General features: G+C 45.4%; 1 protein-coding gene across 1 annotated transcript in view; it reads left to right on the forward strand.

Annotated features, from left to right (window-relative positions):
- The window catches only part of ADCYAP1R1 (ADCYAP receptor type I), a 190,483-nt gene that overhangs the window by 108,503 nt on the left and 59,725 nt on the right, over positions 1–22,255 (forward strand). The window contains exons 5-8 of the mRNA XM_045006930.1: positions 19,343–19,378; positions 20,068–20,109; positions 21,053–21,162; positions 21,727–21,824. Of these exons, the coding sequence (XP_044862865.1) occupies positions 19,343–19,378; positions 20,068–20,109; positions 21,053–21,162; positions 21,727–21,824 (286 nt within the window). The remainder of the gene's footprint in view (positions 1–19,342; positions 19,379–20,067; positions 20,110–21,052; positions 21,163–21,726; positions 21,825–22,255) is intronic.

The raw sequence follows: 22,255 nt of genomic DNA on the forward strand, positions 1-22,255 counted from the left end.
ATTTTTATTTGTCCAGTATTTTTGTTTCAGTAGGAGCAGAGTGGAGAAATAGTCATGTTTACATGACTGTTCCATTTATAAAGGGTTGGTTAATCACCGGACATAATGGGATATGACATTTCACATGACATGAAAACAGTAACCAAAATAATGAGGAATCCAGTGGCACCTTAAAGACTAACAGGTTTATTTGGGCATAAGCTTTCATGAGTAAAAAAACCCCACTTCTTTGTTTTTTACTCACAAAAGCTTATGCCCAAATAAATCTGTTAGTCTTTAAGGTGCCACCGGACTCCTTGTTGTTTTTGTGGATACAGACTAACACGGCTACCCTTCTGATACTAGTAACCAAAATGATATTTCAAGATCCATCTGGCTGAGAATTATGTAATCACTCCTAAATCTCTTCTACTCTAGTATGTTAAGGACAGATCAAGGTTTTTGAGCTGTCACTCTGCTGGGATTCGAGGATGCAATATTTCTTTCTTGAAAATATATTTATGTGACCTCCATCCATCAATCCTCCATCCATCAATCCATCAAGAGACCTTGCTTTCATTTTAGTCTTCTAGGGGAGGTTATAAATCAGAGAATTGTAGAACTGGAAGCAACCTCAAGAGGTCATCTAGTCCAGTCCCTTGCACTCATGGACAAACTGGAGAAATGGTCTGAAGTAAATAGGATAAATTCAATAAGGACGAATGCAAAGTACTCCACTTAGGAAGGAACAATCAATTGCACACATACAAAATAGTAAATGACTGCCTAGGAAGGAGTGCTGTGGAAAGGGATCTGAGGGTCATAGTGGATCACAAGCTAAATATGAGTCAATAGTGTGACACTGTTGCAAAAAAAAGCAAATCTCATTCTGGGATATAGTAGCAAGAGTGTTGAAAGCAAGACACAAAGTAATTCTTCTCTTCTATACCACACTGATTAGGCCTCAACTGGAATATTGTGTCCAGTTCTGTGTGCCTCATTTCAGGAAAGATATGGACAAATTGGAAAAAGTCCAGAGAAGAGCAGCAAAAATGACTAAAAGTCTAGAAAACATGACCTATGAGGGAAGATTGAAAAAACTGAGTTTGTTTAGTCTTGAGAAGCGAAAATTGAGTGGGAGCATGATAACAGTTTTCAAGTACATAAAATGTTGTTACAAAGAGGAGGGAGGTAAATTGTTGTCATTAACCTCTGAGGATAGGACAAGAAGACTGGGCTTAAATTGTAGCAAGGGAAGTTTAAGATGGACATTTAGGTTTAGGCATAAAGTTGCTGTTTGTCATGATTTTTGTAGTACAGTGCCAGTGTTGACTCTGCTGCTGACATGTCCTACTTTATAGGCCATTCAAAGCATCCCAACTCATTTTTGGTAAATAAATTGTGGTGATGTGTGACAAAGCTGTGATGTTGCACTGCTGTGTAACAAAGGAGGACAAGGCACTACAGTGAAGCATCTTGGTCCCACTGGATGTAATTTAATAAGCTGTGATCCTCAATAGTAATGTCAGCCTGTTTCTTATTTTCCATTTTTTCCAACCCAATGAAAATGCTGGCTTTCAAAAGAAGTCCAGAAAGCACCCACAATTCTGTTTGGCATGACTGAGAGGTTTTGGAGCAATTAATTCTGTCGGTCCAGATTAGTAGATCAGAGCTTGAGTAAAAACTAGTACAGCTGACAGAATGCAGTGTTCAGGGATTGCCATCTGCTCGACATTGTGACATTTATTTATTTAGCGTGTGCATCATCGTCTAGCCAACGATGGCATCTTCAGTTCTTCTAGGCCACTGCTGAACCTAGTCAGCAAGCATTCCTCGACAATGTGCATCATCGTCTGTGTTGTGCCGCAGCTGAACAAAGGGCTGTCACAAAAGCCCCAGCAATGCTAGCTGGCTGCACAGAGACCAAAAGATAGCTATGACTGGCTCTTGCTGGGTCTTCTCTCTAGTCAGAATGAATTCCCCTCCCCCTACAAGTGCTCAACCTAGGAAGCTATACACTGCATTAAAAAGAGCATGATTATGATACATTTAATTACTGTATATAAAAACAGACAAAATAGTTTAGATAGATTAGATAGATAGATAGATAGTGTAGTGTGTACCACCCATAAGAAATTCTCTAGTTAGAAGTTAGAGTTCTATAGCAATTACTCTAAAATACTATGGAATTCAATGGCAAATGAGATCCTTTCCATAGGTGTTTTGAACCATCATATAGGGTTGCATGGCTGGGATAGAACTAATTCCGTTGGATGGCCAAAATATTATTTGGGAACTGTTTCCTTCACTATTAAATTCTACAAGATCTTTTCATCAGGGCAAGGCTGATTCCATCCCATGAATTGGGTGGGGAAAGAAGCACTAATGGTCTGCTTAAGGCTTTCACCTCACTTCTACAATCCGCTGTAACCCCAGACTTGTCTCCCATGTGTCCTGCCCAAGTTTTATTATTCTGGTGAGCTAGAAACCACCGAAACTCTGCGCTCCCACTGCAGGATGTGAATAAGTTCCCATTAAAACCAATGGGAGTTACACATATTCTGCCATAAGAGAATCAGGCTGCAGGCCATTCCCATGTCTACTGCATTACAGTTACAATAGGCACTGCTGCTTCCTAGGCAGTGGGCTTAGCTGTGGCAACTAAATCTGTTGGATTCAGGAAATATTCTGTGGTCTTCCTCATTTTGAAATACATCATTCTTTTGGCAAAACTGAAGATGTCAGAAAGAATGGAAAAGGAAGGTGTGTGTGTGAAAGAGGAGTGCCGTGCTATCCCTATATCTTTCTCAGGATGAGTTGTGTATGGAAAAGGGCCCACTACTTATTCAGATACTGTGACATATCTATGGTGTCTCTATCTATCTATCTATCTATCTGATCATATGTAGATAGACCTTACGTACTTTGTCTTGTCCAAGCTGAAAATTGCTCAGAACATTTGCCAGCGACAGTATCTCTTACTTTGGCTGCTTTATTATTGTATTACTAGCTGAACACCCATCTTCTCACAAGGGTGTGGCAGCTGGGCCACATAAGCCACATCTGTGCAGTCTCCTGTATGCAACCAATGAAACTGTTGCATGTAAATTAGCTGTAGAGTAAAAGTGGTGATGGGCTCAGTTACCTCTGAGATTACAGTGGTTTGGACTCTTGGCATTGCATAGATACATGACTTGCTGTCTCACCGTGTAATTCATGAAGTCAAAATGGCTGAAAATGTTAAAATTGCATAGTAACAGACCACAGATCTCAACGGTGATTGAACCTGGTGATGTTCTGAACAAAAAGAGCTCTCCACCATGCTTGTAGCTGTTTGCATTGCTTCAAACTGACTCAGGAGACATTTTAGGCTTCAGAGTGACATAAACAGTTGACAGTCCTGGAATGTTATTGATAGAGAGAGGCAGTAAAGCTGACTATTTAAGATCAGAGACTTTCCAAGCAATAAAATGTAGCTAGAGAAAATACGCTTTTCTACTGAGCCTGGAGAAGTAAGCTTTCTCTGTTACCAGCCGAAATTAATGTCAGCATTGCGGCAGTCATGCACCGCTGGCAAATTAGTGTGGCTAAAGAATCAGGTAGCTGGGGTCTGACTTTTCAGTCCAAATTTCTCTCTTGGTGGATTTTTCAGACTCCTGTGAGGGAAACTGACATGGGAAGCAAACTCCAAAAACAAGGAATCTCCACTGGAAAAAAAAAAGTGCCCCAGTCCACTATAGTTCAAATATACAGACCACTAAAAAAAATACTGCAGCTGAGTGCAACTAGCATCAGGATACACAGGGAAAGAGGTGGCCTCTTTAGATATCCAGAGTGTAGGTCACTCAGGGCTTCATACTGAGTTTGACACTAACATCTTGCTTGGCACTCAGAAGCAAAATCCAGAGTAAAGCAAGCTGTTGCTTTTTAGTGAAACTTTTGGGTATCTTTCAAAGATAACCCCAGACAGAATGCCCTTCAGTAGTCCTGGCTAGAGCTGATCAAATGCCAAAAAAAACCACCTGTGATGAGCTGTACCAGGCCCTTTGATGCCCCTGCTGGAGGCCTCAGGGTTCTACCACACCCTGCCCCGGGAAAAGGAGCAGGGAAGGTGGGTTCTCCAGGCCTGCCTAGAAAGGCTTCAGGGAAGCAGCCAATCCTAGCCCAGCAAGCTCAATTAAAAGGCACTGCAGGGCTTGAGACATTCAGTTGCTGGCTGGGACCAGAAGGGCGAACAAGGAAGGACTGGAAGGCTGTGAAACTCTCCAGGTGAGATGGCCCGAGAGAGACCCTGCTCAAGCAGGGAACAGACAGAGAACTCTGAGGTAAGGGTGAAGAGGAAGGAGCTATATGAGAAGTGGCCCAGCGAATAGCAGCAGTGATGAAGTTAATTGAAGCAGCACATGGCTACTATTTGTATGGTCCCTGGGTTGGGACCTGGAGTAGTGGGTGGGCCTGGGTTGCCTAAGACCTGAGAAGGGGATAAGGCTTGTTTAGAGGCCCAATTGAAGGGCAGGAGAAAGCCCTGGAGGCACTGCACTGTACCAGGCAGATACAGACTTAAAACTAGCCCAGAAGGGGCTGAGAACTGAGCCCAGAGACAGGGCTGCAGACACCAACCAGGGCACCGTGATAGGTCCAAGTTGGACTTTTATTACCCCGGAAGAGGTTTGTTTGTTCATGCGCAGAGACTGTGTTGGCCAGAGGGCTGGCCACTGAGGACCCACCTGATGCAGTTAACAGCAAGCCCAAAGGCGCTGGAGGAGAGAGAATGTGGTCAAGTTTGCACCTGACCAACAGAAGGCACTCCTGAGAGGACAGTATCCCCAGTCACACCACCCTTACTTGAGAAAGAAGGTTACAAATTCCTGGCCATTGGGGGTGTTAAAGTATATAGTTGGTCACTGCTAACTGTCTGAGATTCCAGATCTCGGTGTAAACTCAAAAGCCTGTCTCTTCCACCAACAGAAGTTGGTCCAGTAAAGGAGATTACCTCACCCACTTTGTCTCTCTGAGATTCCAGGAGCATTTGTTATTGGGGTCTTGATGACTTTTTCTTTGAGGGAAGCCAAGCTCCTGCGTTCTTGCAGGAGGACATCAACAATTGCTATTAACACTTCTTTTGGGCTGGTCTTTCATTACCAGTGTGTTCGCAGATGGAGACGATAACTCTCCCAGCTCCTCTAAACAAGCAAGAGGGATTAAACTCACTGTGACCCTGCTCCCACATCACCAGGCAGTCCAGTTGGGGAGGGGGTGAGAATTCACAGCAAAGAAGGATCACCTCTGTATCCAAGTAAAGACTATCCAAACTTCCATACAGTGCCCTTGGTCTAGCCTTGGCAGATGCTGTGTTAGAGGACAAGATCGTTTTGCTGGCCTTCCCCACAGCCCTGGCATGGGAATGTAAGAGGTCTCTGTGCTACCAGTGATCAAACACAAAGTGTGATCACCACCACCAGTGCTCCAGCCTCTTCTCACTGCTTCATCAATACACCAGCGTGTGCAAGGTCTCTCACAATACCCTAGCCGAGCACAAAGGATAATCACAATGTGCTACCAGACTCTCAGCAAAGTGCCCCAGCCCCTGAATAGTGTCTGCCCCTCAGAGAATTCCAGGCAGAAATAGCAATCTAAACCAATGCCCTCTCTAACCTTGCTGAGCTGCTGCTTTCCATAGAAACTGTAAATGACACAACAAGGAATCGCCATCTGAATTGCTTTCAGAAAAGATGGAAGGTGAGGGATCTGGAGTACTTACTGTGTGGGGATGGACTTAGGGCAGTGGAATCAGCAAGGAGAGGGACAGGGACAGTGTGCAAGAAGGTGAGCTTAGCCATGGGAAAAGCTCAAGAATAAGACCCCAGAAAAGCTGCTGTCTAACTGGACTGCTGTTCCCTGATGCAGCTTCGCAAGCTGGCTGAACAGATTGCTGCAGGATCTCATGCACAGCACAATAGGCGAGGGAGGAAAAAGGCATCTTGTAGCAGAAGCTACAAGAAGTTAGCTCTGATATTTATTAGCAAGGAGGTGTTAACAGTACAATCAGTGCTGTACAAGACACAGAAGACATGGTCCCTGTCCAAGAAGCTCACCCCCTAGCTAGGTGGAGAACACAACAGAGAACATCTAGAGAAAGTTTTAGAGTGGTAGCTGTGTTAGTCTGTATCAGCAAAAAGAATGAGGAGTACTTGTGGCACCTTAGAGACTAACACATTTATTTGGGCATAAGCTTTTGTGGGCTAAAACCCACGTTGCCACAAGTACTCCTTGTTCTTTTTTCTAGAGAAAGTGTTATCCATATTCTGTCTCTCTCTCTCTCTCTCTCTCTCTCTCTCTCTCTCTCTCTCTCCACCCCCCCCCCTTACATTTATATAGGGCTTGATCTTGACCCACTGAAATCAATGCGGGCTTTCCCATTGATTCCAATTGGCTCAGGATCATATCCATTTGAGGATTACCTTTTGTGAGCTGACCCTTTAACCAAAATACTTACTGAGGGAGAATGAGAATTATCGAAGTGCTTTGGAACAACATGAGCTCTGACTGCCTCTGTTCCCTCTAGCCATACTTGCTGCACCACGAGCAAAGGGTTAAATAGAAGTTATCCCCAAATAAACATGTACACGAGGTAAACCAATCCCTAGGCCAGCCAACATAGAGAGCAGGGGGGAGAAAGTCAATTTGTAGAAGACAATTTAAAAGAATGTACTGAGGTTTAAATGCGTATTCTATACTATTTCTTGGCCTTCTGTTCCGTTCAGCCTGAGAAGCAATTAGAAGTTACTTGAGAATTATGATTCACGCACATCAAGATGGTAGCGAGGAGGTAGTTGTTGTTGTCTATCTGCAATAGATCAATGGCATTTCTCATTTGTGAAAACTCTATTACATAAATGACCAACAAAGAGGCAGGACGTACTTGTGGCTAATACAGGAGACTGAGATTCAGGAGATCTGGGTCCAATTCCCATCTCTGCTGTACACTCCATGTGACCTTGAGCAAGTCACTTCATCTATATGCTTTGGTTCTCCCATCTGTAAAATGATGATAAACAATACTTCCTTTGTCTGTCTTGTCGATTTAGATTGTAAGTCTCTGTCCCAAAGTGTTATCTCTTACCATGCGTTCGTACAGCTCGTAGCACAATGGGACCCTGAAGTTTGTTTAGGGTCTCTAGGTGGTATTGTGATACTAGTAATTATAAATACCGTATTGTCCCGAGTATAGGCCGCACTTTTTTCCCCTAATTTAAGTCTTTAAACTAGGGGTGCGGCCTATAAGCGGGATCTTGTCAAAAAAAACCCAATAAAAATACTTTAAATCCCAGCCGCGGCGGGGAATCAGAGCGCTCTGGGCTGCCCGCCGCGGCGGGAAGCCCAGAGCCCTCTGATTCCCCGCCGCGGCTGGAATTTAAAGAGCTCTGGGCTCCCCGCCGCAGCGGGCAGCCTAGAGCCCTCTGAGTCCCGGCCGCGGCTGGGATTTAAAGGGCTCTGGGCTCCCCGCCGCGGCGGGCAGCCCGGAGCCCTCTGATTCCCCGCCGCGGCTGGGATTTAAAGAGCTCTGGGCTCCCCGCTGCAGCGGGCAGCCTAGAGCCCTCTGAGTCCCGGCCGCGGCTGGGATTTAAAGAGCTCTGGGCTCCCCGCCGCAGCGGGCAGCCTAGAGCCCTCTGAGTCCCGGCCGCGGCTGGGATTTAAAGAGCTCTGGGCTCCCCGCCGCAGCGGGCAGCCTAGAGCCCTCTGATTCCCCGCCGCGGCTGGGATTTAAAGAGCTCTGGGCTCCCCGCCGCGGCGGGCAGCCTAGAGCCCTCTGAGTCCCGGCCGCGGCTGGGATTTAAAGGGCTCTGGGCTCCCCGCCGCGGCGGGCAGCCCAGAGCGCTCTGATTCCCCGCCGCGGCTGGGATTTAAAGGGCTCTGGGCTCCCCGCCGCAGCGGGCAGCCTAGATCCCTCTGAGTCCCGGCCGCGGCTGGGATTTAAAGGGCTCTGGGCTCCCCGCCGCGGCGGGCAGCCCAGAGCTCTCTGATTCCCCGCCGCGGCTGGGATTTAAAGCGCTCTGGGCTTCCCGCCGTGGCGGGCAGCCCAGAGCGCTCTGATTCCCCGCCGTGGCTGGGATTGAAAGGGCTCTGGGCTCCCCGCCGCGGCGGGCAGCCCAGAGCGCTCTGATTCCCCACCGCGGCTGGGATTTAAAGGGCTCTGGGCTCCCCGCCGCGGCAGACAGCCCAGAGCCCTCTGAGTCCCGGCTGCGGCTGAGATTTTCTTTAAGTTAAAAAAAGTTAAAAATTTATTTTTTTTAAAATAGCACCAAACTTTAAGGGTGCGGCTTATAATCAGGAGCGGCCTATACTCGGAACAATGCGGTAGTTATAGTGGTGATGAAAGATTTTCTGTAATTTTGAAAAAGTGGCACTTCATAAGTATCAGAGTTGGCCATAGATTGTTAGGCCAAAATGCTGTTCATGTGCAGAGAACATGCCTTCCAGGCTGACCAATATTGTCTCAATGATTCCTTGTACCACCCCCCTCCCCGTTGGTCTGCCGGTATCCATCTGTTGTCATTTGTCTTATGCTTGGTTTGTAAACTCCATGACACAGGGACTGTCTCTTTTTGTTCTGTTCGTACAGTGCCTAGCACAATGGTCCATGACTAGGACTCCTGGAAGCCACAGTAATACGAATAATAAATAATAGTAATAATAATAGAAGGGACCACCTGATCATCTAATCTGAGCTGCTGCACATCACAGGCCACTAAGACCAACCCAATTATTCCTGCATGGATTAGACTAAAATATCACGGCCCTCTGGAGACTATAAACTATTGTGTCAAATACTGGACAGAACTGTCCATCAAACAATATACTAGACAAGTAACACTTTGCTGAATGTATGATTAGATGGAGATTATTAGACCCACTATAGCGCTTATTGGTGTGTGTAAGCAATTATTGATTGAATAATAAATGTTCAAATACATTATTTGATGGATACTGTTCATCAAGTCTTGTGCTGTTACTTACTACATTATAGCACTGACTTCAATGTGTACCATGACTGTAAGACTTTAATTGAAATCCCTAACGAGGAGGAAGTGCTATTGATTCACTGATTTTGTTTTTCTCTGTAGCGCCTTTGATGAATCTAGCCCATTTTAATCATCTGAATGTGTTTCCTCTGATTTATTTGAAAAGCCTAGTGCACCAGAGCCCTCATTGTCCATGTGCTGAGAATAATATAACAGGAGGACTCGGGTGGGAGCCAGGAGAGCAAAGTGTTCTACAAGAAGGCAGCACATCAGCTGCAGAATGGTCATTGTCTGGGTCTTCAATGCAGTTCTTCTTTTTTAGCCTGTGAGTTTCAAAGCCAAGCTGTGCTTCATTGGGACATGGTGTGGATGCTTCAGGACTAATTCTGCCCGACCTTGCGCCATTAAACCCCAGTGCCAGTCCATTGATCTCCATGGAGTTCCAAAGGCCTGCAGCTGAGACAAAGCAGTGGTGAATCAGGCTCCCTGTGAATGCTCACTGGGACATGGAGTACTGCACCCATCCTTTGTACGCTCTGCAGCCAGGAAGAGGAGGAGAAAGCCAAAGAATGTTGTGGTTGTAACTCTGGGTTTCTTGTTGAAAAGGAAACTCTGTTCTTGTTTTAACAGGGCTTTGAGAATTTGAGTCAGATTGAACCTGTACTGCTGATAATGGTGATGGGAGTCCATATAAGTACATACCATTGAAAGCATACATATTAAGGGCTTGTCTACATTACCCGCTGGATCGATGGGCAGCGATCAATCCAGCGGGGGTCAATTTATCGTGTCTAGTCTAGAGACAAGTGCTCTCCCATTGACTGCAGTACTCCACCAGGGTGGGAGGCGAAGGCAGAGTCAACGGGAGAGCATCAGCCATCGACTTACTGCAGTGAAGACACCGCAGTAAGTAGATCTAAGTACATCGACTTCAGCTACGTTATTCATGTAGATGAAGTTGCGTATCTTAGATCGATTTCCCCCCCACTCCCCCGTGTAAACCAGGCCTAAGAGCAAAATTCTGCCCTATTTGAAAGCTCAGAGGATCGGACACTGTCCAATCCGCAATCTCAAGCTTCCTATCCAAATTCAGATTTAGGCCCCAACTGTACTTATCTTTAAGAATGGGAGTAACCCAACTGAACTCCATGAATAATGTGAATAAACGTAGGCTTGTCTTCTCGTATAGCGACATTGTAGCCTTTTAGTGAAGCTGCTCCTATGCGAGAACTTCTCCCACTGCTGTAGTTAATCCACCTCCACTAGAGGCGGTTGTTATCTCGATGGGAGATCTCCTGCCAGTTTAGCACTGTATACACAGAGGGGTTAGGTCAGTATATCTGTGTCATTCAGGGGGGTGGATTTTTCATACCCCTGAGCGACATAGTTTTACTGAAATAGGTCTGTAGTGTAGACCTGGCCTTACTCACACGCATAACTGTTTGTAGGATCAAGGTCATAGGGTCATATTTTAGGTTTGGATACATGCACACTTGGGTGCCACAAACTAGGGCCGCCCAGAGGGGGGGGGCAAGTGGGGCAATTTGCCCCGGGCCCAGCAGGGGCCCCTACGAGAGTTTTTCGGGGCCCCTGTAGCGGGGTCCTTCACTCACTCCAGGGCCCCCGAAAACTCTCGCAGGGCTCGGGCACCCGGAGCTTCTTCGCTCCCGGTCTTCGCTGGCCGGGGGTCCTTCCTCTCCGGGTCAGAAGGACCCCCTGCCGCCGAATTACCGCCGAAGCGGGACCCACCGCTGGAGTGCAGCCGGGTCTTCGGCGGTAATTCGGCGGCGGGGGGAGGTCCGGGACCCACCGCCGAAGTGCCCCGAAGACCCACGGTGGGGGCTGCACTTCGGCGGCAAGTCCCGCTTCAGCGGTAATTCGGCGATGGGGGGTCCCCGCCGTGGGTCTTTGGGGCACTTTGGCGACGGGTCCCGGAGTGGAAGGACCCCCCGCCGCCGACTTACCGCCGAAACGGGGGCCCCCTGCCACCGAAGACCCCAGGCCCCCGGAATCCTCTTGGCGGCCCTGCCACAAACTTCAATGAGAGTGGCACCCAGAGATGGGAAAGCCAGACTGTGGCCTGTAGCTTCCCTGCAATTATATTTACAACATGTTTTTTATCCGTACGCTCATGTGATTGGCTTTGACTTCTAGTTATAATGCAGAGCATAATGTAGAATGTAAATCTAATTGACTTTCCCATGGCTTAACGCATTAGTGAAAATTAGGTTGATGGATAAAGTCTAAAAGCTCCAGATAGTAAAAGGTTCTCCTGGAACTTTCTCTAACGCATTAGCAAATTCTGGACTGCAGAAAAATGTTAATAAAATGGAAATGTGCTATTAGGACAGGCAGAAAATTAACATTATAGAAAATATGAATCCATTAACTATGTCCAGCACAGGTAAAAATGCAGTAGTAATTTGGCTAGACAGGGATTTTTTTTCAACATAAAAAGGCTATTCATTGCACAGAGCTACATTAGTGTAATGTGGCTGTGACTGCAAATGTCATGCAATTCAGAATGAACCAAAATCCTATGTTCTATCACCACTGTATCTGAGTAGTCAGAAATAAACACAAATAGTGGGAATCTATCTCTTTCTTCCTTGTCAACTTCTAGGAGAAATAGTTTAATTGAGAGAGAGAGAGAGAGAGAGAGAGAGTCTGCTCCCAATAGTTAATGCTAGGAGAAAAATAATATTAGAAAGGCTAGAAAATTTGATGCTTTAAGATTTAAGCCAATCTTTATTAGGGATTAAGATGAGACGTTCGTGTGGGCCAGGTTATCCCACATCTGCCTACTGTGGGGATTTGTGCACCTTCCTCTGAAGCAGAGAGATAGGATACTGCACCAGATGGACCATGAATCTAATCCTGTCTGGCAATTCCCGTGCAAGTTTTGCCATTGATTTCTGTGAGAGCAGGTTCGGGGTCTGACTGAGGGACAGCAATCAAAGAACACCTGGCTTGCATCTGATCCTGCTCCCAGTAAAATCAGTGGCAAAACTCCGATTGATGCCAATGGGAGATGGATTGTGCCTTTGACCCTCTTAGATAGATCTAGTATTTGTGCTGTGAGAGTTGGTCATACACCATTTGACAAGAACAGTGTTCAGTGATTTTGGATGACACAAAATGTTGGCCAGCCAGTCCCGCTATTTGCAAACCTACTCAGTGTTTCAAAATGTGCAACAAATATGACAAGCGAAGGAATAGAGGTTGATGGATTTCTGCAAAGAGCCCTGTGATGGTATTGGCATTCTGCTCACAGGGTTCGAGATTAATCATTGAAAATGACTAGTGAGTTGAGTACACACATTTGATGTTGAATACATGTATTCAAGCAACCTCAGCAGCCCAGTTTGCCTGAAAGGGATTTGAATAGAAGGATGATGATGATGATGCAAGAAGTTTGGATGTTTAGGCTTGCTGATTTGTTTTCCTGGCCTCCCACTTGCCCCATAATCCCTGTAATCTTCACACTGAAGTCTTTGATTTCCCATTTAGTTGCTCCAAAGTGACATTTCAGTTTATTTTAAGAGCAAAAACGTGAAATAAAAATTATTTTTTGTTTTTTTCCAAAAGCCTCGTGAAATAATTTTTATTTCACAAAGCTTTTGAAAAAAAACATAAAATACAAGTTCCTCTTATGTTGTGCTGACAAGGGTCCAGGCATTATTTCTGTTCTGTACTGCTGTTCCTTTTTCAGCAGCAGCTAGACAGATCTCTCAACATTTTACATAATTTCTTTTTATAAAAGACCTCCATATAAGGTAGATGTGTGGCTATTCCAATCCCCAGTTAATAGCTGTAGGTCACGTTCAGCGTTAGTGTGGGACAATCTGAGGGCAATGGGATACTTCATGTTTTAAAGGACTACGCTAATCTAAACAGTTAGCCTGCAAAAGGCAGATAAAACGTTGTCCACATCTTTTCACTAAGTGTATTTGTTCAGTAAAGCATTGACAGAACTAGTCTGAACATCATGAGGATCAGTTAGTTTTCCACCATGATGCTTCTTCTCTGGTGCAACACTACCATCTTGTGGCTACACATGGCTCATCTTTTATCTGACTGGTGTGCTCAGTTCTCTGACACAGAGCCAAGTGCAAAACCCACTGACTTCACTGGAAGGACTCTGACTTCAGTAAGCTTTGGATCAGGCCCTTAGCTTCACTAAGGCAGCGAGTAGGGTTGATGGGAGGCTGGCAGGGGGCAATTCCAACTTGATGGCAGAAAATCAACGGGCTTCTGGTCCACCCATGCACTCCTCAGATTTCCTCCAATCTGTCTGTCTCGTCTGCGTTGCATCATCATGCATTCCAGGCACCAAAATTGTTCCAGGATCTTGGATCTTTTTTTTCAGGATGGTGTCACATCATAAGGGAGGATGTACATCTGGAAAACTTTTCTCACCAGGCCAATACCCCCCAGCCCACACACACTCGCACCACACCCAGTACCTTGTATTCTATTAAGCAGTAGTTGAAATCCCAAGCCCTTGGCTCAGTAGGACAGCAGGTTGATCTGTCTGACAGAATATGAACTAACCTGACAGCATTTTCAGGCTGCTGAAAAGTATGCCAGATCCTCAGCTGGCATAAGCCACTGTAGCTCTAGTGACTACAATGGAGTGACACTGATTTACATAAGCTGAAGGTCTGGCCCAATGTGCACTCCAGAGCAGATGTGTCCAGTACTGTGCAAGGATTAATAATTCCAGCTTCCAGGGAGTGTAGATGTGTGTGAGACCAGCCCCAATTGGCCGTATGGCCCCAATTGGCCATCCACTCGTCTCTGCTGGCTGCAGCAGGGCCAGTGCAACCATTTAGCCAACCTAGGTGGTCACCTAGAGTGCTAGGATTTGGGGGGCACCATTTTCTTTGGCAGCGACCGCAGCGGCCAGATCTTCGGCCACCCCAGTCGCCGCCGGCATTTAGGTGAAGGGAGCGGGGGCAGGGGAGTGCGGGGAGGGCCGCCTGCAGCAAGTAAGGCAGGTGGGCGGCACGCAGGGGAACTCCCTGCCCCAGCTCACCCCTGCCCCGCCTCTTCCCCGAGCACGCCGCGGCCGCTTCATTTATCCCACCTACCAGGCTTGCAGCGCCTAAGCTGATTGACGCCGCAAGCCTGGGAGGCGGGAGAAGTGAAGCAGCCACGGCGTGCTCGGGGTGGAGGCGGGGCAGGGGTGAGCAGCTGCCGCAGGGGGGGGGTGCCTCAGGGCGGAGGGGAGGAGCTGCGGTGGGGGGGCACCTCAGGGCGGGGGCTTGGGGACGGGGGAGGGCGCAAGGTGGAAGTTTCGCCTAGGGAACGAAACATCCTTGCACCGGCCCCGGGCTGCAGATGTCGAGACAAATTACAACTAAGGAAACTGATTGGGGAAGTAAAAGTGAAAGAACGATCCTGCCCTTCCATCCTTATTCCAAAGGCCGAAGGGTGTGAATAATGGTTTATTCTCTGGTGTCTTGGGGTGGGGTTTGCCACCCTGCAAACAACAGCAGAAGCCCTTCTGTGTATATATTAAATTAGAGAATTTTAGATCCAGAGACAGGCTCCTCTGCCAGCTTACCGCAAATACCCACAACTACTCATTCTTTACTGTACCTAACACATTTAAAAAAAATCTGGGTCTCATTTCCCACTAAAGCATAAAGAGACATAGCTTAAAATACTGTCTTTGCATCCCATACAATCTTGTTCCAGTCTTCAGTGTTGTATGAGGTGTACATGAAGGCAGAATTTGGTTCTCAATTTGTTTTTTAGCGTGGGAGGTAGCTTCATTTTAAATACAAGAAAAATGAGGCACAGACTGGTTAAGTGACTTGCCCAAGGTTACACAGCAACTCAGTGGAGGAGACCTGAATAAAACTAAGATCTGCTCATCATGATATAGGGAATCACTGACCTTCTTAAACAAGGAGTTGCTTATTAAGAAAATCAGCTACAGATAACCAACCAACCAACCAGGTTTCCATACAATTTGAGTACCTGCTTTGTGTCTCTAGTTTTCTGGGAGCTGCACCCTACCTGGAATGCTATACAGCACACAGAGATAAAGGTAATAATTGGAGATATACCAATCTCCTAGAACTAGAAGGGACCTTGAAAGGTCATCTAGTCCAGCCCCCTGCCTTCACTAGCAGGACCAATTTTTGCCCCAGATCTATAAGTGGCCTCCTTAAGGATTGAACTCACGACCCTTGGTTTAGCAGGCCAATGCTCAAACCACTGAGCTATCCCTCCCCCCTAGTAACTGAATAATATACAGGAAGTAAACATATCTGGTACTGGGCACTGCACTTTAAGAAAAATGTAGACAAATCAGAGGGTCCAGGGGAGAGCAAAAAAACTGATGAAAAGTTTAGAAAATCTGACCTGTGAGGAAAGGTTTAAAAGAAACTGGCCATGTTTAATCTTGAGAAAAGACAAGTGGGTGGGGGGCTGATAACAGGCTTCAAGTATGTTAAAGGCTCTTATGAAGAAAATGGTAAGGTTAATGTGACCAGATACTCAACAAAATTAATAGTAACAACAAGCAGGAAGGAACTCAAGCCTAAACAGGGAAAGAACAGTTCAAAGAATATTTAGGTAGATTACATGTATTCAAGTCAGCAGGACCTGATGAAGTTCATCTTAGCATACTCAAAGAACTAGCTGAAGTAATCTTGGGCCCATTAGCAATTATCTTTGAGAACTCATGAACGTTGGGTGAGGTCTCAGAGGACTGGAGAAGAGCAAACATACTATCTACCTTTAAAAAGAGGAACAAAGAGAAGTCGGGGAATTATGGACCAGTTAGGCTAATGCTGATACCTAGAAAGATACTGAAACAAATTATTGAACAATCAGTTATAGGATAATAGAGTTATAAGGAATAGCCAACATAGATTTGTCAAGAACAAATCATGCCAAACTAATTTAATTGTCTTCTTTGTCAGGATTACTGGCCTAGTGGATGGGGGGAAATGGTAGACATGATATATCTTGATTTTTGTAAGGTTTTTGACACAGTCCCGCAACACATTTGCATAAGAAAATTAGGGAAATTGGGTCTAGATGAAATTACTACAAGGTGCATGCACAACTGGTTGAAAGATTATTCAAAGAGTAGTTATCAATGGTTTGCAGTCAAACTGGGTAGGCATATCTGAATAGAATCAGTCCTGGGATCAGTGCTAGTGAGAAAAGGACCTAGGGGTTACAGTGGACGAGAAGCTGGATATGAGTCAACAGTGTGCCCTTGTTGCTAAGAAGACTAACGGTATTTTGGGCTGTATAAGTAGGGGCATTGCCAGCAGATCGAGGGATGTGATCATTCCCCTCTATTCGGCATTGGTGAGGTCCCATCTGGAGTACTGTGTCCAGTTTTGGCCCCACACTACAAGAAGGATGTGGAAAAATTGGAAAGAGTCCAGCGGAGGGCAAAAAAAATGATTAAGGGGCTGGAGCACATGACTTATGAGGAGAGGCTGAGGGAACAGGGAAGAAATAGTAGAGGAAGCAATAGTGGATGGGAACCTGGGAGGCAGTGACCATGAGATGGTCTAGTTCAGGATCCTGACACAAGGAAGAAAGGAGAGCAGTAGAACAGAGACCCTGGACTTCAGAAAAGCAGACTTCGACTCCCTCAGGGAACTGATGGGCAAGGTCCCCTGGGAGAATAACATGACAGGGAAAGGAGTAGAGGAGAGCTGGCTGTATTTTAAAGAATCCTTATTGAGGTTGCAGGAACAAACCATCCTGATGTGTAGGAAGAAAAGTAAATATGGCAGGCGACCAGCTTGGCTTAACAGTGAAATCCTTGCTCGTCTTAAACACAAAAAAACAGCTTACAAGAAGTAGAAGATTGGACAAATAACCAGGGAGGAGTATAAAAGTATTGCTCAGGCATGCAGGAGTGAAATTAGGAAGGCCAAATCACACTTGGAGTTGCAGCTAGCCGGAGATGTTAGGAGTAACAAGAAGGGTTTCTTCAGGTATGTTAGCAACAAGAAGAAAGTCAAGGAAAGTGTGGGCCCCTTGCTGAATGAAGGAGGGAACCTAGTGACAGAGGATGTGGAGAAAACTAGTGTACTCAATGCTTTTTTTGCCTCTGTCTTCACAGACAAGGTCAGCTCCCAGACAGCTGCACTCTGCAGCACGGTATGGGGAGGAGGTGACCAGCTCTCTGTGGAGAAAGAAGTAGTTCGGGACTATTTAGAAAAGCTGGACGAGCACAAGTCCATGGGGCCGGATGCGCTGCATCCGAGGGTGCTAAAGGAGTTGGCCGATGAGATTGCAGAGCCATTGGCCATTATCTTTGAAAAATCATGGCGATCGGGGGAGGCCCCGGATGACTGGAAAAAAGCTATTGTAGTGCCCATCTTTAAAAAAGGGAAGAAGGAAGATCCAGGGAACTACAGGCCAGTCAGTCTCACCTCAGTCCCTGGAAAAATCATGCAACAGGTCCTCAAAGAATCAATTCTGAACCACTTAAAGGAGGGGAAAGTGATCAGGAACAGTCAGCATGGATTCACCAAGGGCAAGTCATGCCTGACTAACGTAATTGCCTTCTAGGATGAGATAACCAGCTCTGTGGATGAGGGGAAAGCAGTGGATGTGCTATTTCTGGACTTTAGGAAAGCTTTTGATACAGTCTCCCACAGTATTCTTGCCAGCAAGTTAAAGAAGTCTGGGCTGGATGAATGGACGGTAAGGTGGATAGAAAACTGGCTAGATGGTCGGGCTCAACGGGTAGTGATCAATGGTTCCATGTCTAGTTGGCAGCCGGTATCAAGTGGAGTGCCCCAAGGGTCGGTGCTGGGGCCGGTTTTGTTCAATATCTTCATTAACGATCTGGAGGATGGTGTGGACTGCACCCTTAGCAAGTTTGCAGATGACACTAAACTGGGAGGAGTGGTTGATACGCTGGAGGGTAGGGATAGGATACAGAGGGACCTAGACAAATTAGAGGATTGGGCCAAAAGAAATATGATGAGGTTCAACAAGGACAAGTGCAGAGTCCTGCACTTAGGATGGAAGAATCCCATGCACTGCCACAGACTAGGGACCGAATGGCTGGGCAGCAGTTCTGCAGAAAAGGACCTAGGGGTTACGGTGGACGAAAAGCTGAATATGAGTCAACGGTGTGCCCTTGTTGCCAAGAAGGCTAATGGCATTTTGGGTTGTATAAGTAGGGGCATTTCCAGCAGATCGAGGGACGTGATCATTCCCCTCTATTCAGCACTGTTGAGGCCTCATTTGGAGTACTGTGTCCAGTTTTGGGCCCCACACTACAAGAAGGATGTGGATAAATTGGAGAGAGTCCAGTGGAGGGCAACAAAAATGATTAGGGGCTGGAGCACATGACTTATGAGGAGAGGCTGAGGGAACTGAGATTGTTTAGCCTGCAGAAGAGAAGAATGAGGGGGGATTTGATAGCTGCTTTCAACTACCTGAAAGGGGGTTCCAAAGAGGATGGATCTAGACTGTTCTCAGTGGTAGAAGATGACAGAACAAGGAGTAATGGTCTCAAGTTGCAGAGGGGGAGGTTTAGGTTGGACATTAGGAAAAACTTTTTCACTAGTAGGGTGATGAAGCACTGGAATGGGTTACCTAGGGAGGTGGTGGAATCTCCTTCCTTAGAGGTTTTTAAGGTCAGACTTGACAAAGCCCTGGCTGGGATGATTTAGTTGGGTTTGGTCCTGCTTTGAGCAGGGGGTTGGACTAGATGACCTCCTGAGGTCCCTTCCAGCCCTGAGATTCTATGATTCTATGAACTGGGATTGTTTAGTCTGCAGAAGAAAAGAATGAGGGGGGATTTGATAGCTGCTTTCAACTACCAAAGAGGATGGATCTAGACTGTTCTCAGTGGTACCTGATGACAGAACAAGGAGTAATGGTCTTAAGTTGCAGTGTGGGAGGTTTAGGTTGGATATTAGGAAAAACTTTTTCACTAGGAGGGTGGTGAAGCATTGGAATGGGTTCCCTAGGGAGGTGGTGGAATCACTTTCCTTAGAGGTTTTTAAGGTCAGGCTGGACAATGGGATGGCTGGGATGATTTCGTTGGGAATTGGTCCTGCTTTGAGCAGAGGGTTGGACTAGATGACCTCCTGAGGCCCTTTCCAACCCTGATATTCTATGATTCCTCTCTAGTCCCTTCCAGCTCTACATTTCTATGATTCTATATCCTTACATTCTTTTTTCCCCGTCAGACATACGTTCCGAGATTCTGAGGCCAGAAGGGACCACTGTGATCACAGAAGTTTCCCAGACATTGCAATAACATTTGGTTGTCATGGGAAACAAACCAGTAAAAAAAAATAAATCATCTGTGCTAACCAGATGTCATTTCTTTCCAGGTTGGGAAGTGGATAACATGGGGCAAACTCATCCAGGTAGGAGGCAGTTCTGTTGGCTTCCTACCTTTTATACATCTTCTCCCGGAGCTCCTCTCTCTAAATCGCTCTGGGTTATGATGTGCCTCAGACTGAAAATGTAGACAGACACCTGCTATTTTTGTACTTAGTAAATATTGGTAGTACAATAGCACTCATGAGGGGAAATAAAAAAAATTGATGTATTTTAAAATCAGTTTAATCTAAATGCTAAAATGTCTTACTCAAAACCATACGGTTATTACATAATACGGGGCAGAACTAAGGTTGTTTTGGTGCCTTAATTGTGCATTTCCATACCTTCACATGTTTGGATTTCCTTTAATTGTTATCTTAACTCGGATTGTCTTGGATTTATACCGCTTGATTTGGGGATACATTACAGGGACGTAGTGGGTATTTTATCCTAAATTACTGATCTGCACTCTCAACCTTAACTCCATCTTATTGCAGATTTTAAAGTGTGTGTGTGTGTAAACTTTAACATAAGTATGACCATCATTCAAACTAGAGGGTGAACCCATATTTGCAATTCCATCTTTCCCAAAGGCAAAACAAACCAGGCTACTTATTTAGGACCTGATCCAAATTCCCTGGAAATCAGAAAGGAGACTTTCCTGGACATTGGATCAAACCCATATTGTAGGAGCTGTAAACAAAATGTCCTCACTATATTTCTGGTTTTGTAGGTGATTTTGACCTATTGGATAGCACAGGCCAAACTCCCTTAGGTAAGGAAAAGAAACAAGGATGTTTTATTTATTTATTTTTACTCTGTTCTAAAGGAATAACCCAGCTTTCTCTCCTGCCAGCTGGAAATTATTTTTCAGATCAATTCTAATTATAGTGCCGCACTTCGTTGTGTGTTACTTTTAGCAGCATTATGAAGATCTATTCATCAACTGAATGCTACAATCTAACAAGGATATAATTATAAATTATATTTACTACTGTAACAATAATTACTGAATGGTGTTGAAGAAACCCAACCTTGTGATTTAGTAGCTGTTTCTGCAGAGAACTGGGAGCTGGTGTGCAACAATAACATACTGAAATTCACCAAGTAATGGAATGCTCACAAAAGAATGTGCTGATTAAATAGGTGCATTCGGTTCCATTTATGGAGGAATGACATGACTAAAAAATAAGGTCAGTGCCATTGACATGATGTGCTGTCTAACAAAATTGCTCTAAAAATGAAAAATACTGAGCAGCAGAAAATCCTCATGCAGAAGTTGAAATTGTAATCAATTCTGGTTGAGGTTCAATCCAAACAGAAGAAACCGTAATGGCTCAATAAATATAAAGCATTCTACAGTTCTGGCTTGTCGGGCATTCAGAAAAGACTTCAGTGCACCCACATGCACTGGTCTAATTTTTCAGTGTAGTCACAAGAGCTACTACTCTGGAACAGCCATGTGCTGGTAGAGTGTTCTAGGTAATTGGAGATGTGAACGAGCATGTTAGCTATCCTTCTTGGCTTCAGAATCCTCCTCTTAAATACTTCCACAACTGCAGTCTTTGGACTGAAGCTAAGGTTTAAGTTACGAAGTTGTCAGGCCAGGAACTGTGTGGTAATGCTCCAGTCAGTAAAGGAAGATGTTTCCTGTGGTTTGGTTTGGCAATGGCATTTGCCTTGTGATCTGTTTTACATGATGCTTGTATCCACTCCAGATGTAGGGGACATCAGCAGAAACTGCACAGAGGATGGCTGGTCTGAACCTTTCCCTCATTATTATGATGCCTGTGGGTTTGATGAAAATGAAACAGAGTCTGAAAATCAGGTAGGAACCCTTTAAAATGAGGAGCAAGTGAAGAACAGTGCCCACATGTTAATTGTATGGTTCATGGCTGAGCCATACGGCATTCATGTTATTCATATCCATAAATATGAGTTCAAAAGAGGCAGGGCTTTGCTTGTATTCTAACATTACACTGCATATTTCCATAATATTAATACATACCGCTTATGTAGCATGTAGCTCTTATAAACATTAGTTAATTAATCCTTACAGCTACTACGGCATATAGTCTGCCACAAAGTAAGCTGCTATGCCTTTGAACAACCTAGGAAGGAGTCAGTGCAATTGCAAAATTCTAGTGTTCTGTCACCTCAGTAAGGCACAAAGCCACAGAAAGGGCCAAACCTACGCTAACCCTGGTCATTATACATGGCACGGGAGAAGTAAATGAAGACATCATGTATGAGCCCAGTCCCGTTTGTGTTTCTCATCCAAGCAGTCCCATTAAGAGCTGAGGTGAGTGGAATTACTCCCCTGAGTGAGGTGAGCAAGATCTGGCCCTACGTGACAGTACTATTGGTGACCATGTGCTGTTTGTTTCTCAAGGATTACTACTACCTCTCCGTGAAGGCTCTGTACACAGTGGGATATAGCACATCCCTTGTATCCCTCACCACAGCAATGGTTATCCTGTGTCGTTTCAGGTGAGTCACCAGGAATGAGTTGTCGCTAATCTCTGTAGGGGGGACAAAAGATCAGGGCCCAGGGGACCAAAAAAAAAATCAAGTCCTTGATCTCAGGAGTTACAAAAATAAGATGAAAGATGTCCCTTAAAATCAGATCTTTCCAACGGGTGGTGTCATTGAGTCTTGGTTTTGTTCATATTTCAGTGCACATGGGATTGGAATTTTCAAAGCACTCAGCATTGGCCTAACTCTGATCAATCTTAGGTATTTATCTGGCCTCTATTACCATAGTATCTGAACACTTCATGATCTTTTAACATATTTATCCTCACAATATCCTTGGGAAATAGGACTGCGCTATCATGCCCATTTTACAGAAGGGAAAAGGAGGCACAGAGAAACGTAATGACTTACCTTAGGTCACCATCCTCCTCTCCCAAATCACTGAT

Source organism: Mauremys mutica, chromosome 2, assembly GCF_020497125.1.
Source record: "Mauremys mutica isolate MM-2020 ecotype Southern chromosome 2, ASM2049712v1, whole genome shotgun sequence".
Classification (NCBI taxonomy): domain Eukaryota; kingdom Metazoa; phylum Chordata; order Testudines; family Geoemydidae; genus Mauremys; species Mauremys mutica.